The sequence below is a fragment of the Monodelphis domestica genome, chromosome 7 (assembly GCF_027887165.1).
Source record: "Monodelphis domestica isolate mMonDom1 chromosome 7, mMonDom1.pri, whole genome shotgun sequence".
Lineage (NCBI taxonomy): Eukaryota > Metazoa > Chordata > Mammalia > Didelphimorphia > Didelphidae > Monodelphis > Monodelphis domestica.
This window is the reverse complement of record NC_077233.1, coordinates 280,344,742-280,358,122: the sequence shown is the minus strand read 5'-3', so window position 1 is coordinate 280,358,122 and position 13,381 is coordinate 280,344,742. Positions and strand designations below refer to the sequence as shown.

The 13,381-nt window shown below is 49.4% G+C and overlaps 1 protein-coding gene across 1 annotated transcript in view; it reads right to left on the bottom strand.

The window, feature by feature from the left end:
• LOC100029476 (unconventional myosin-XV) overlaps positions 1-13,381 on the bottom strand; it is a 52,647-nt gene that overhangs the window by 2,584 nt on the left and 36,682 nt on the right. Inside the window, 8 exon segments of the mRNA XM_056806324.1 lie at positions 1,645-1,785; positions 2,244-2,377; positions 3,114-3,247; positions 6,997-7,130; positions 8,968-9,128; positions 10,136-10,232; positions 10,941-11,018; positions 11,906-12,000. Coding sequence (XP_056662302.1) covers positions 1,645-1,785; positions 2,244-2,377; positions 3,114-3,247; positions 6,997-7,130; positions 8,968-9,128; positions 10,136-10,232; positions 10,941-11,018; positions 11,906-12,000 — 974 coding nt within the window.

Below are 13,381 nucleotides of genomic sequence, written 5' to 3'. Positions count from 1 at the left end.
AGCTCCCACATGATGATGTGGTGAGACACGATGGCCATCCGAATATCTGAAGGACTGTCATGTGGAAAAGTATTTAGATCGGCTATGTTTGGCCTCAGAGGGTAGCTTGAGGATTAATGGGAAAAGAAAGAGAAAGGTAGGGAACAAGCATTTATTAAATGCCTACCGTGTGGCAGGCAGAGCAGCTAGATGGCACAGCAGACAGAGCCTTGAGTTTGTAATCAGGACAAGTTCAAATAATAGCAAAGAGGGACAACTAGGTGGCCCAGTGGGTAGAGCACCAGGCCTGCGGTCAAGAAGACTCCTCTTCTTGAGTTCAAATCTGGCCTCAGACACTTACTAGCTGGGTGTCCCTGGGCAAGTCACTTGACCCTATTTGCCTTAGTTTCCTCATCCTTCAAAAGAGCTGGAGAAGGACACAAAATGGAGTCACAAAGAACTGGGCATGACTAAAATGACTAAATGGCAACAAAATGTACCAGGAATTATATTAAGCACCTTACAAATATTACTTCATTTAATCCTTACAACGACTCTGAGACGAGTGTTATTATTATCGACGTATTATAGCTGAAGAAACTGAGGCAGGCATAAGTTCAGTGGCAGTCTGGTGAAGCCTGGGGATCCCTTCTCAGAATCATATTTTAAGGCATGGAATAAAATGCAAAAAAATGGCAAAGCTAACCAATTCTATTGAAATAGATCCATCAAAGTAATTTTAAAAGTTAAAATAGACTTCAGACTAAGAATTATACTGATTTTGTACCCTCAGACACTTTGTCATATCTTTTTCTTTTTTTAAACCCTAGACTCAATACTGTGCATTGGTTCCAAGTCAGAAGAGAGGTAAGGGCTAGGCAAGGGGTTAAGTGACTTGCTCAGGGTCACACAGCTAGGAAGTGTCTGAGGCCAAATTGGAACACAGGACCTCCCATCTCGGGGCCTGGTTCTCAATCGACTGAGCCACCCAGCTGCCCCCTAGTTCGCCATGTTGAAAAGTGACTAGTCTTATTCTGTTTAGTCCAGAGAACAAAATGAGGAGCAAAAAAGTGTTATCTCTGGAGGCTCGTTTCAGCTCCCTGTAAAGAGAAAACTTTGTTGCTATTGTTGCTGTTAGTAATGGTTTCAGTCATGTCCAATTTTTCATACTTCCTTTGGGGGTTTTCTTGGCAGACACTGCAGTGGTGTGCCATTTTCTTCTCCAGCTCCTTTTACAGATGAGGAAACTGAGGCAAACAGGGTTAAGCATATAGCTAGTGGTTTGAGGCCAGGTTTGAACTTGGGACCTGTTTTCCTGACTCTAGGCCTGGTGTTCTATCCACTGTGCCGCCTAGCAGTCCCTCCTTGCTATTAAAGTGGCCCCCAAATGACCTGGACTGCCTTTTGGAGGCGGCGGGTTTCTCAGTTTTGGGAGGTCCTCAAACAGAGCTTGGATTTGTCGGCGGCCTGGTGAGGCCTGTTCTTGCTCACGTGTTCCTTGAACCAAATCTGAGATCGGGGCTTCCGGAGCGACTGTCTTTGGGATCTTGGGCGAGTCACTAACCTGTGACCCTCCGCTTCCCTGGTTGTCACGTGACAGCACGCTCGCTGCCTCGAGTCTCCCTCCGCCCTGCCGCCTCCTCAGGCAGCCTGGCTTCTGCTCACCTGCTCGAGCTGCAGCTGCATGATGCGCTGCACAGTCAGGTTCCCCAGCGTGATCTCCACGTAGGGGTAGCTGGAGCCAGCCGTGGGCCTCTGCGTTCGTGTGGACTGGATTTCTTTCAGAGGAAATTTCACCGTCAGCTCCTAGCGTGGGGAAGCAGCCCGGTTAGGCCTGGGGGTGGTCCCCGCCTCCGGACAAGGAAGGCGGGAGTTTGTCCCCTTGTGTGCGCGTGTTACACCGGGGGATGGGCCGAAGCCACTTCACCAGAGCCTGGAGTAGAAGAGCCTATTGGGGATGCTGCCAAGAGGAAGAGGAAGCGCACAGCCGTTTTCTCCCGGTGGTCCAGCGGGGGCGGGTCTTCAGCTGAGAGCAGGAGGGGAGGAAGCGCCCGAGAGGCTGGAGGGGTGGGAGGTTGGGAGCAGCGCCGGGACAAGCGAGCCTTAGAGGGAGCCAAAGGATCGCTGGCCGCCCTCAGCCTAACGGGGACCCTGAGGCGGGTCAGCGGGAGGCGCTAGACGGGATGGGAGCTCCGTTACTGCTCCGCCCTTAAGCCGGCCCTCGTCCCCCTCGCAGACCCTCCCCCCGCCCTTCCGTGGCTCACGTGGCTCTCCTTCTGGAGAAAGTGGAGGCCGTTCTGATTGACGGCCAGGATGCAGGGCGCCAGCACCGTGTTGTTGCTGCAGCTCTGGATGAAGAAGAAGGAGGAGCCGAACATGGGACAGGCGCTGAGCAGTCCTGTGGAAGGGGAGAGAGGGGAGTGCGGTGATGGGGGGAGGAGGGCGGAAGAGCCGCGCGCGCGCACACACAGAGGGTCTCCCTCTCTGGGCCTTGGCACCTGGGAGGCCGAGCCTTCCCTTTCTGGCCCATCACTGCCTCGGGGCCTGGAATACCGCGGAAGGGGATCTCTGGATCTCAGCACTGCCCCTGCTCAGCGCCATGAGCTGACACCGGAGGATGGAGAGCCTTCAGGAAACTTTCTTTTTTTAAATTCAATTAAATTACATTTCCAGAAAATTGTATTGAATGGACTGATTTAGAGCGTTTTTCCAGGATTACAAGAATCATGTTCTTTCCCTCCCCTGCCCCCAGCCCCTCCCGTAGCCCGCGCACAATTCCACTGGGTTTTAGGGTGTCTTTGGTCCAGACCTACTTCCCTGTTGTTGGTCTTAATGAAACTTTCCTTCTGCCTTCCTCTGGGGCTCACTTAGGGGTACTGAAATCCAAACCTAAACTTGCTCTCCTCCCTTTTTCCTTTTCCTTTTTTACCCCTCCCCCCCCCCACGCCTTCCATCTTAGAATCAGTACTGTGTATTGGTTCCAAGGCAGTCAGGTAGCTGGGCAATGGGGGTGAAGGGACTTGCCCAGGGTCACACAGCTGGGAAGCGTCTGAGGCCACTCAGGACCTCCCGTTTCCAGCCCTGGCTCTCTATCCACGGAGCCACCCAGTTGTGCTTCTACCCCTTTGTCTTACCAAGGAACTGGGCTCGGGCCTGGTGAGGACTCAGGGCCTGGATCTGCTGCATGTGCTGGATCACCAGGTTCAGCCAGGCCTGGCCCTTCATCGAGCGATAGAACTGGGGTGGGATGTACTCTTGGGCCTCCCGGCTAGAGGCAGAAGCAGAAGCACAGGAATTTAGGGTTGTGGTGGTGAGCCGGGAAGGGGAGGGGAGGACCGCAGTGGTCACAGAACCATCTCGAGATGCATGGGATGGGAGAAAGACAATTCCTTTAACTGTGATCAGTCATTCTGTGGTCCCAGCCCTATTCATCCTCACCACGATCTCCAGTTATTCACACCATCTGCGTTCTTCCAGACCATCACTCCTGCTTTGGCTACATTCTCCTCCTTCCTGAATCTTTTCTTTTTGAGCCCTTACCTACTGCCTTAGAATTAATACTGCGTGTTGGTTCCAAGACAGAAGAGCAGCAGTAAGGGCTAGGCAATGGGGGTGAAGTGACTTGCCCAGGGTCACACAGCTGGGAAGTGTCTGAGGCCACATTTGAGCCTAGGACCTCCCCTCTCTAGGTCTGGCTTTCAATGCACCCAGCTTCCCCCTCTCTTCCCTAATCTTGACTCCTTGGTGAGTCAGTTCAACTTTGCTCTATTCTCAAATCCTTTGCTTCCTTGCCTTGTCAACCCTAGCACCTTCCCAGAACCCCACCCTGAATCATTCTTGCCCTCCTTCTCCTTTGCTCCCACTCATTTGCTTTTGAATGGAGCTAATGAAAGTCATGTAGCCAGTGACAGAGTATCCTGTCAATTTGGGCCCTTCTCTTCTTCCCTCAATCTCTCATGGTACTCCCCTCCCGCTAAGGATCTTGACACCTTTGTAAGAAAATTGCTGGGAGCTTCCTCTTCTTTCCTTCTCTACCTCTCAAAGCTCCTTGGCACTGTCCTCAACTATGTCTGATGAAGAAGTGGCTCTTCTCTTCTTAAGGTCAATCTTTCTGCATGTACTCTTGTAAAAAAAACAACCCTTATTTTCTGTCTTAATAACAACTCTATACAGAAGGGCAAGGGCTAAGCAAATGGGGTAAGTGACTGACCCAGGGTCACACAGCTAAGAAGTATCTGAGGTCAAATTTGAACCCAGAACCTCCCATCTCTTGGCCTGCCACTCTAGCTGCCCGACTCTGTATGTATTCTTGACCCCTCCTCCTCCTGTCTTCTCTAGTAGATGAATCTCAAATGTTCTCTTACTCATCTTTATTTTCTCCCTATTTAATGTTCTTAATCTACTAAGTGTGCCCAAGACTTAAAACGATCACAACGACCCAACACCTCACCAAAGCTGACCATCCTGGCTAGTCACCATCCTATACTTCTCCCTTTCTTAGCCAAACTCCTTGAAAAAGCTACCTGTGGGGGTAGCTAGGTGGCTCAGAGAGCCAGGAGGTCCTGGGTTCAAGTGTGACCTCAGACACTTCATAAGTGGGCAAGCCACTTAATCCCCAGTGCCTAGCCCTTAATGCTCTTCTGCCTTGGAACCAATTAGTATTGATTCTAAGACAGAAAGAAAGAATTTTAAAGAGAGAAAGAAAAAGCTATGTACACATACTGCCTCTACTTCTCTGCAATAGACCTTTAACCGGAGCTGCCTTTTCCAGTGAGCCATGACCTCTTACTGGCCAAATCTAGCAGCCTTTTTTCTGTACCATTTGGCACGACTGACCACTTTCCTCTGGATGCTCTCGTCATTCTGGGCTGCTGTGTCACCGATCTCTCTGGGTTCTGCTTCTAGTTGTATGACTTGTGCTTTTCAGCTTCCTTTGCTAAAGCCTCATCATTTTCATACCCTCTAGCTGTGGGTATTTCCGGAGGCTCTTGATGGGGCCTCTTTTTTCTTTTTCTCTTCTCTTACTGGGTGACCTTATCCCTTCCCATGGATTCAAATAGCATCTCTATGCAGATGACTTCCAGATTTATAAACTTAGTTCTAGTCTCTCTGCTGAGCTGCAGTCCCCAGTCCCCAACAGTCTATCCCATATTTAAAATTGGATATCTCCTAGACATTTCAAACTCAGTAGTCTAAAACAAAACTTAATGCCTTTCTCCCCTCAAACGACTTCTCTTTTGAATTTCCTTACTACTATTAAAAAAAAACCCTTACCTTCCATCTTAGAGTCAATACTAAGGACTGGTTCCAAGACAGAAGAGCAGGAAGGGCCAGGCAATGGGGGTGAAGTGACTTGGCCAAGCTAGGAAGTGTCTGGGGACAGACTTGAACTGAGCCACCCAGCTATTCCCTTCCCTGCTACTATTAAGGGCATCACCACCCTGCTAGTCACCTAGGACCAGAACCCTGGTGCCATCTTCCAGTCTTCACTTTCATTCATCAAAGGTATCCAGGCAGGTGCCAAACCTGGCAATTTCTACCTTCCAGTCTCTTAAAATGATCCCCTTCTCCCCATTTACAGAGCCAATACTCTGTTTCAGTCCCTTATTACCCTTCATCTGGATAGTATGATTGGCTACTAATTGGTTTTCCTGCCTCAAGTTTCTCCATAATCTAATGTATATATTCCAGGAAGATGCCAGAGTGATTTTTCCCTAATGCATAGATTTGATCATGTCACTCTCTTGCTCAGTAAACCCCAGTGGCTCCCTATTGTCTCTAGGATCAACTACAAACTCCTCTGACATTTAAAGCTTTCATAGCCTTGGACCACCCTATCTTTTCAGCCTTCCATATCACTTTCTTCCATGAACTTTGTAGCTTAGCCATACTAGTCTTGTTGTTCTTTATAGCAGACTTTTCATCCTGACTCCATGCCTGGAAGTCATGTCTCTACTCCTTGAATGCCCCCTTTCCCCATCTCTGCTGCTTAGACTCACCTGCTTCCTTTTTTGTCTTTTGTTTTTTCAACCCTCTCCTTCTGTCTTGGAATCACTACTATGTCTTGGCTTCAAGGCAGAAGAGCAGTAAGGGCTAGGCAACGGGGGTGAAGTGACTTGCCCAGGGTCACACAGCTGGGAAGTGTCTGAGGCCAGATTTGGACCTGGGATTTCCTGTCTCTAGCTTAGCTCTCAATCCACCCAGCTGTCCCATCTTTCTTTAAGACTCACAAGGGCCTCTTCGCCTAGTATCATCTAGCCCCTCTCTAGGACTACCTCATTATCCTCTAATTTCTATTCTGGAAAGCTGCTTCCTCTCTTCACTCCCAAGGGGCTCAGAATAGATTGATAGAGAGATGGAGCATACATAGAATAGATAGATAGAGAGTCATTCGGTCATTATACAGATGAGGAAACTGAGACCCATAGATATGAAGTGATTTGCCCAAGGTCATATAGCAGTGTGATAAGGCAGTGGATAGCATGTTGGTCCTGTTATCAGGAAGACTTGAGTTCAGATCTTGCTTCAGACACTTATTATGTGACTGAGCAAAACTCTCACAGCCTCAGTTTCCTTTTCTGTAAAGTGGAGTTGAGACTAGAGGTGTTGTGAGGATAAAATGCAATAACATTTGTGAAGTGCTTTGTGAACCTTCAGGCACTATATGTATATATATGCTCATCATTTTTATTATTGCTACCAGATCAAGGGTTGGGAAGAACCAAGGAAAACTCTTTGAGTTAGATATGCTCTAGAGAGGGCGTCCTGAGGAGCTGCCCCTGTGGGCAATGGACCCTGGAGTTCAGGCTCCCAGCCTTCAAGGAAAACTCTTTGAGTTAGATATGCCCTAGAGAGGGCGTCCTGAGGAGCTGCCCCTGTGGGCAGTGGACCCTGGAGTTCAGGCTCCCAGCCTTCCCCTTTCCTGTCCCGTTCTCTCCCTTCCCTTGGATGTCGGGGGCCTCTGGAAGAGTGATCACAGACCCATCTTGTGGGCTGGGACGGGGAAGGGGTCCTTACACGCTGGGCAGATAGACCCCGTCCTTGGCGCGATGCTGGAGGGCAGCTAGCTTGGACACTTGCTGTCGCTGCTGTTCACTGGGTTGCTCCGTGGGAAAGCTGTTGAAGAGGCCCTTTAGATAGTCAGGCAGGACCTAGAGATGGAGAAATGGAATCACGAGAGGCACGCACTGTTTTTTATTTTATTTATCAATAATAGGGGAATCGGTCTGGATCAATGATCCATGTAAAAGCCAGTGGAAGTGCACTTGGGGAAAGAACGAGAATCTTGTAGCCATGGGAAGGCATAACAGATGTCATTGTTTCTTCCGTAAGGGGAAGAGAGGATGTTTACTAGTTCGGTCTTTAGGTGGGGAGGGGAGCATCGGCCCCAGCGGCCGCCCGCTGTCTCCACATGGATATACACTAGTGCTTTCGTTATACCAGAATTTGCTGACTCCTATTTTAATCTCGACACGCCTGAGGGTTTGAGCCAGCCCAAGGGCTGAGACTTGTCACGCTTTGAGTTTGTGTCTGCTTCTCCCAGGGGGTGAGGGAGGTGGAGGGTCTCCGTGGAAATGCTTTGCAAATCCTATTGCTGGATATTCTCTGGGAATGTCCATATGTAAGAGTTAATTGATCGTAATCTGTTAAAATGATAGTAGGGCACTAATCACTGAGTCACCCAATGGTATCAGAAAGATGCTAGGGGAAGCTAGGTGGCTCAGTGGATAGAGAGCCAGGTCCCGGGTTCAGATCTGATCTTAGATGCTATCTAGCTGTATGACCCTGGGCAAATAAGCTGCCTCGACCTTATCTCTTGCCTTCGAACCAATATTTATTGTCCATTCTTAGACAGAGGAAAAGGATTAACAAATACTGGGTATAACTGGCAATTGATACCCAGATGGAATGGAAGTGGAGACTCTTGAGCTGACAGTATTAGAAAGACATTCTATTATCCTCTCAAGGATACCTGCAGAACCTTGAGGAAGAGATGGCGCTCTGCAGCTGGGGAGCCCAGCTGGCGAATGGGGATGCGAGTTGGGCTGAGGATACTAAGGCTACACTTATAAGCACCAGGGAGCCTTTCAAGCCTAACTGGAGGCATCGTCTCAAGCTTCTTGGTGTGTTTTGCCCTTGAAATGGCTTGGTTCCCTGGACCTGGGAACTGTCCTAGTCACGCCGATTGTGGGTTCCCCTTGGATGGCTGCTGGCGTATCCTGATGGTGACGGTTCTAGCACCTCGTCCCTGTCTCCCCATCTGTCTTCTCCCCTTTTCCCACTTTCAGTCTAGTCTTTGTTCACAAGGGAGAAGAAAAGTATACACAGATAGCCAGAAGAGGACCCCAGGCAGGGGAGAGCATCTAAAAGGAGACCTCATAAAAGGATGCTAAATACAAGTTGTTGTTTAACAGAAACCACCAAGGCTCACTAGAGTTGTGGTTCTATCTGGCCTCCTCTTCAAAGATTTCTGGGTTGCCCGTCTCCGTGTGATTCTCTCAGAGGCTAGAATTTTGGAGATCTTCCCATTTTGGAAGGCCTGCCTCCCAGGAATCTGGGCTCCATCTACGTGGAAGCCCCGGACCAACTTCAAAGAGCAGATGCATTTTCAGACCTTCATGAAGCTTCTTCACTGAGGGATGCTTTTGACGATTCACTCTCATTCTCCTAGCAGTCACTAAATGCCCACATTTCCCTTCATCCCAGAGGAAAAAGCGCTCTTAAAAGATCTTTGTGCCCATCTCCCTCTCTCTTCCCCTCACCCCAAAAAGAACAATCCAGGATGATACCGAGTTCATTCCCAGAGAGGAAAAGGGCCATGCCTTTCACTGTTTACTCCTAGGCATATGTGGACACCCTAAGAGATGGGTTCCTCATCCTTCCCTTCCTCTACAGACCCCCCAAAACAAATGTTCTAGAAGGAAATGCTGGTGCCTCTGTTTCTGCCTCCCCCCATCCTCCTCCAGCTGGGGGCACGGCCTGGCCTACCTGGCTGTAGTGCATGGTGACGTAAAGCTCATTTTCAAATTTGAGTGGCTGGGCCCAGAGGATGCGCCGGTACCAGAAGGTGTAGCCGCTGTCCACTTGCTCCATCTCCGAGGCTACGTCTAGGATGTAGTCCCGCCGACTCAAGGGACAGACGTTCTGGCCTGAGTAAGGAGCCCACAGAGCAATGGAGTTTTGTGTCTAGAGGGGTGAGGCACGTGCCCCACTGCACACATGCACACATCTACTCGTTCCTCTGGTTACGTCTTCTCACCTCTTGCATGCAGAGCCACCAAGTTTAGGGAATAACGTAGTAGACGAGAAGCTTTTGGAGGGTAGGGACTTTTGGATTTGTATTGGCAGACGTGTCTGGTGCATACAGGATACCTAAGTGCTTGTTGATTGAGGGATAAGACACAATGTCTACCCCTTTGGAGGTTGTGGCTAGTAAGATATGTCTACCAATGGATATAGCACCGGGCTTAGAGACAGGAAGACTAGAGTTCAAATCCAGACTTAGATGGTAGCTCTGTGACCCTGAGCAAGTCACTTAACCTTTGTTTGCCTTAATCCACCAGAGAAGGAAATGACAAAACATTCCAGTATCCTTCCCAAGAGAATGCCATGGACAATATTGTCTGTGGGGCCACAAAGAATTGGACACCATTGAAAAACAAGTAGATGTATGTGAGTGTGTGTGTGCTTGTTTTGATTTATACTTAAGGACATAAAGAGAGCATGGCTTAGGGAAGTGTTGGACACGCATCCAGGAAAACTTAGGTTCAGATTCTGCCCCTGAACAAACTTATCAGTTATGTGACCCTAACAAAATCCCCGTCCTCAGGTATGAGGTCGCCCTTTCTGAATCATATTCTAACCTCCTGCCCAGCCTTCCCTCTGATATTTTGGAAGCCGAGCTCTCCTGACCAGGAGGAGAGAGTGCTGGGAACCCAGCATCGTGGCCACCATCAGGGGATCTGCTTTCTGACCTTAGGTCTTAGAGCCAGATCGTGGGTCTCCATGCCAAGGAATGGGGGGCAGAGAGGAGAAATCTCTTAGATGAAATCCCTCGGTCTTTGTCCCAAGGGTGCCTGTGAGGTTTCCTGAGAAGGGGCCCTGGGGTAAAGGGTCCTGCTAGAGCGGCCTTTCCCTCTTTGCCCTGGCCTCTTACCGTGGTTGGTGATGGCAAAGATCACATATTCAGTGAAGGCCTCGGCCCTCGTCAGGCCCATCTCCAGACAGATGTCTGAAACGACATCGAGGGCCACCTGGGAGAGAAGTCTCAATTAGGCGAACAAATGAGCACTTGCCCCTGCTAGTCGGATAGCTATCAGGAAAGCTGCATGTCTGAGGGCAGCCCCTGTGGACTGGGATCCTTGCGGGAAGGGTTCCTGGGGGGGGGGACATAGAGGAGTGGCGCCCCTCGTCTATTAAACATCCACCCTAGGCCAAGCACTGCGTTAGGCTTTGGGAATTCATAGACTAAAAACGAAGTAGCTCCTGTTCTCAAGGCATTTGTTTATATTCTATCAGGGAACTCTTAGCCCATCCAAGGTGATTTGTATGAGGGGCGCATCCGTGGCAGAGGAGATTGGGCAGCAGTGTGACGAGAAAGTCATTTTTGAGTTGGCCTTTGAAGGAAGTTCAGGATTCTAAGAGGGGGAAGTGGGCAGGGAGGGCATTCCATGAAGAAACGCCCCAGAGAGCCTGTACAAAGGCACGGAGAATAAGGGGTGTGAGGAATGGCAAGGAAGCTCGAGACGCAGGACTTGACTCTGGAGGGTAAATAAAGGGAAACGATAACACGTAAGTAGCCTGGAAGTGATGCTGCTTCCTGTCCTGCCCCGCCAGTCTCTCCATTCATAGAAGCAGGTGGAGCTGGGCTCTTCGAGGAAACCCTCCTCTGTGCCTCTGACCTGGCAGAGCACGGGGCTATGTTTCCACCAGTAGCAGGTCGGTCTGGGCCCTCTCTTTACCGTACAGGTCTTGATCTTCAGGTGTCGTTCAAGCCCTCCAGGAAGGAGAAACAGTTGCCTCTTGGAGCTCCGTCCCGCCTGTAGGTGAGGAGGGAATGAGTGTAGGGCAAAGATCCAAGGGGGATGGATCTCTCAGGGCAGGAGCATGAGAAGCAGAGAGAAACGGCCGAGAGGCCAGTGCCATTTGATGTCAGGAAGGCTTCCTTTTAGAACTATCCAATTAGAGCTCTCCCAAGGCAGAATCTTGGGAGGTGGTGAGTTTGTTCTCGCCAGAGGTCTAAAGGAGACTGATTGCTTTCTGAGAATGTCATAATGGGGTTTCCTCGAAGATCTGGATTGAACTAGAAGCTTTCTAAGACCCCTTCAGACTCTAAAGTCGTGTGATTCTGTGAATGCAGTTCCTCCCTCCCTCCTAGGGAGCCCTTTCTGTGGAGGGCACTCCCAAGTCATGAGGGTGACCTAGAATGTGGCAAACAAAGTGGGAAGAGTTGGGTGAGCTGCCTTATCCCAAGGTCCTATTCAAGGGCCATATTCTTTCCCAAGCTACCCTGATCACTTCAGGATGGTCATCACATGGTGATCTTCTCCTGGACTGTTACAGTGTTTAGCCTTGGCCTCACTCACCTTTGCACATGACCAGATACTGTCCCAAGTTGCTCTCCCATTATTTCATACATGAGCATTTTCTTTCTAATGAGATGGCAAACCCCGCGAGGACAGGGCAAGGCCTAGGTCCTGTGCCTTTATGTGCCAGTGCAGGGCTGGGTTCACAGTAGACACTTGGTACAGACAGGGTGGTTTAAGAATCATTAAATGATTTCTAGATCATTCATGGGGAGCAGCTCTGTTGCCTCATGAAACCTGGCGACTGGGAATTCCAAGAGGTGTCCCTAGGCTAGGCTGCATGAGGAGCACCCACCTGCTTTTCTCCCGTCTTTCCCGTCCCTCCACCCCTCCAAGCTTACCAATATGGCCCTCAATTCCATGTTGCTGGGAAGCTCGCTTCGGCCATCAAACTGGAAGGTTTTCTGAAGGTTCTGCTCGCAGGCCTTTGCAATCCCTGTCGGTGTGATGCCAAGCTCAGTGTCAGTGTTTATTTACCACTCTCTTCTCCATCCACACAGTCTCTTTCTCAGTTCAGTTAAATGAGTATTTATTAAGCCTCCACTCTGTGCCAGGTACCAAGGATGCCCAGACAAAAAGCCCAAACAGGTCCTGAACCTGAGGAGCTGTCCCTCTTTTCCTTGGCCTCTTTTGGCTGTGGTCCTGTGCGGTATAGACGCGGTTCTCAAAGGGCGTTCCTCACCTTTGGCCTAGGTGTGCCATTATGTGTATGGAACTACCATTTCAGTTTCATGTACATGCTCAGGCATCATGTGCTTGGCCAAGAATTGTACTGTACCTTGAGCAACAACAAGTGTGAGAAGCTCTGGAGCAGAACCTCTATTAATCCCGTGTCATTTAGCTTCCCAGAAGGCTCTCATCTTACCTTTTTTCGTAATCTGGATCCAACCTACCTTTGTAGCCTTCTTCTGTGGAATCCCCCTTCACATATGCTACAGCTCACTCAAAGAGACCTTCTCGCTCTCACATAACGCACTCTCTCTCCTTTCCTGCCCTTTTGCACAGGGCTGCCCTCCTTGTCAGCAATGCACTCTTTCTCCTCTGTCTTCCTTGAGACTGACCAGTTTGTCTCTACAGCAGTCTCCCTATTTTCTCTGCCCCCCACTTGAAGAACGTTGGGAGGAGAAAGAGTTCCTTTCTCTCAAAATCTGTCTCCACTTCCATTCTACTTATGGCAATGGCAAGAGAGTTCCCAGGGATCCCTGGGCATGGCTTCCTCCTACCCCCATCTATCCTTCCACCAATCCTCAAATGAACTAGGGATAGAGAGAGGTTGGACCTGGGATTCCACTAGGTGAGAATTCTTCCTCTAGCTATGTAGCTCAGCACTTTCTTGGCAGTTTGTAGTCTTAGAGGGTTGCCTAGAGCACTGAGAAGTTAATTGCTTAGAGCACTGGGAGGTCAGATGATTTATTTGCCCATGGCTCCACAGCTAGTATGTGTCAAAGGCAGGACACAAACCTTTATCTTCTTTTTTAAAATTAAAAACACTTTTTAAAAGACTCTTACCTTAGAATTGATTCTACATATTGGTTCCAAGGCAGAAGAGTGGTAAAGGCAATTGGGGTTAAATGACTTGTCCATGGTCACACAGCTAGGAAGTATCTGAAGTCACATTTGAATCCAGGCCCTCCCATCTCCAGGCATAGTTCTCTACAGTGAGCCACCTATCTCCTTGTGTGAAGATATCTCCCCCTTACGCTTGAGACAAATTTCCTTTTCACTATCTTGGGTTGCTTATGCAATTGAGCTTTTACCCTAAAAAGAGAACAAATCTCAACCCCTTTTCAAGCATACTCTACTCTACTATGTGCAAG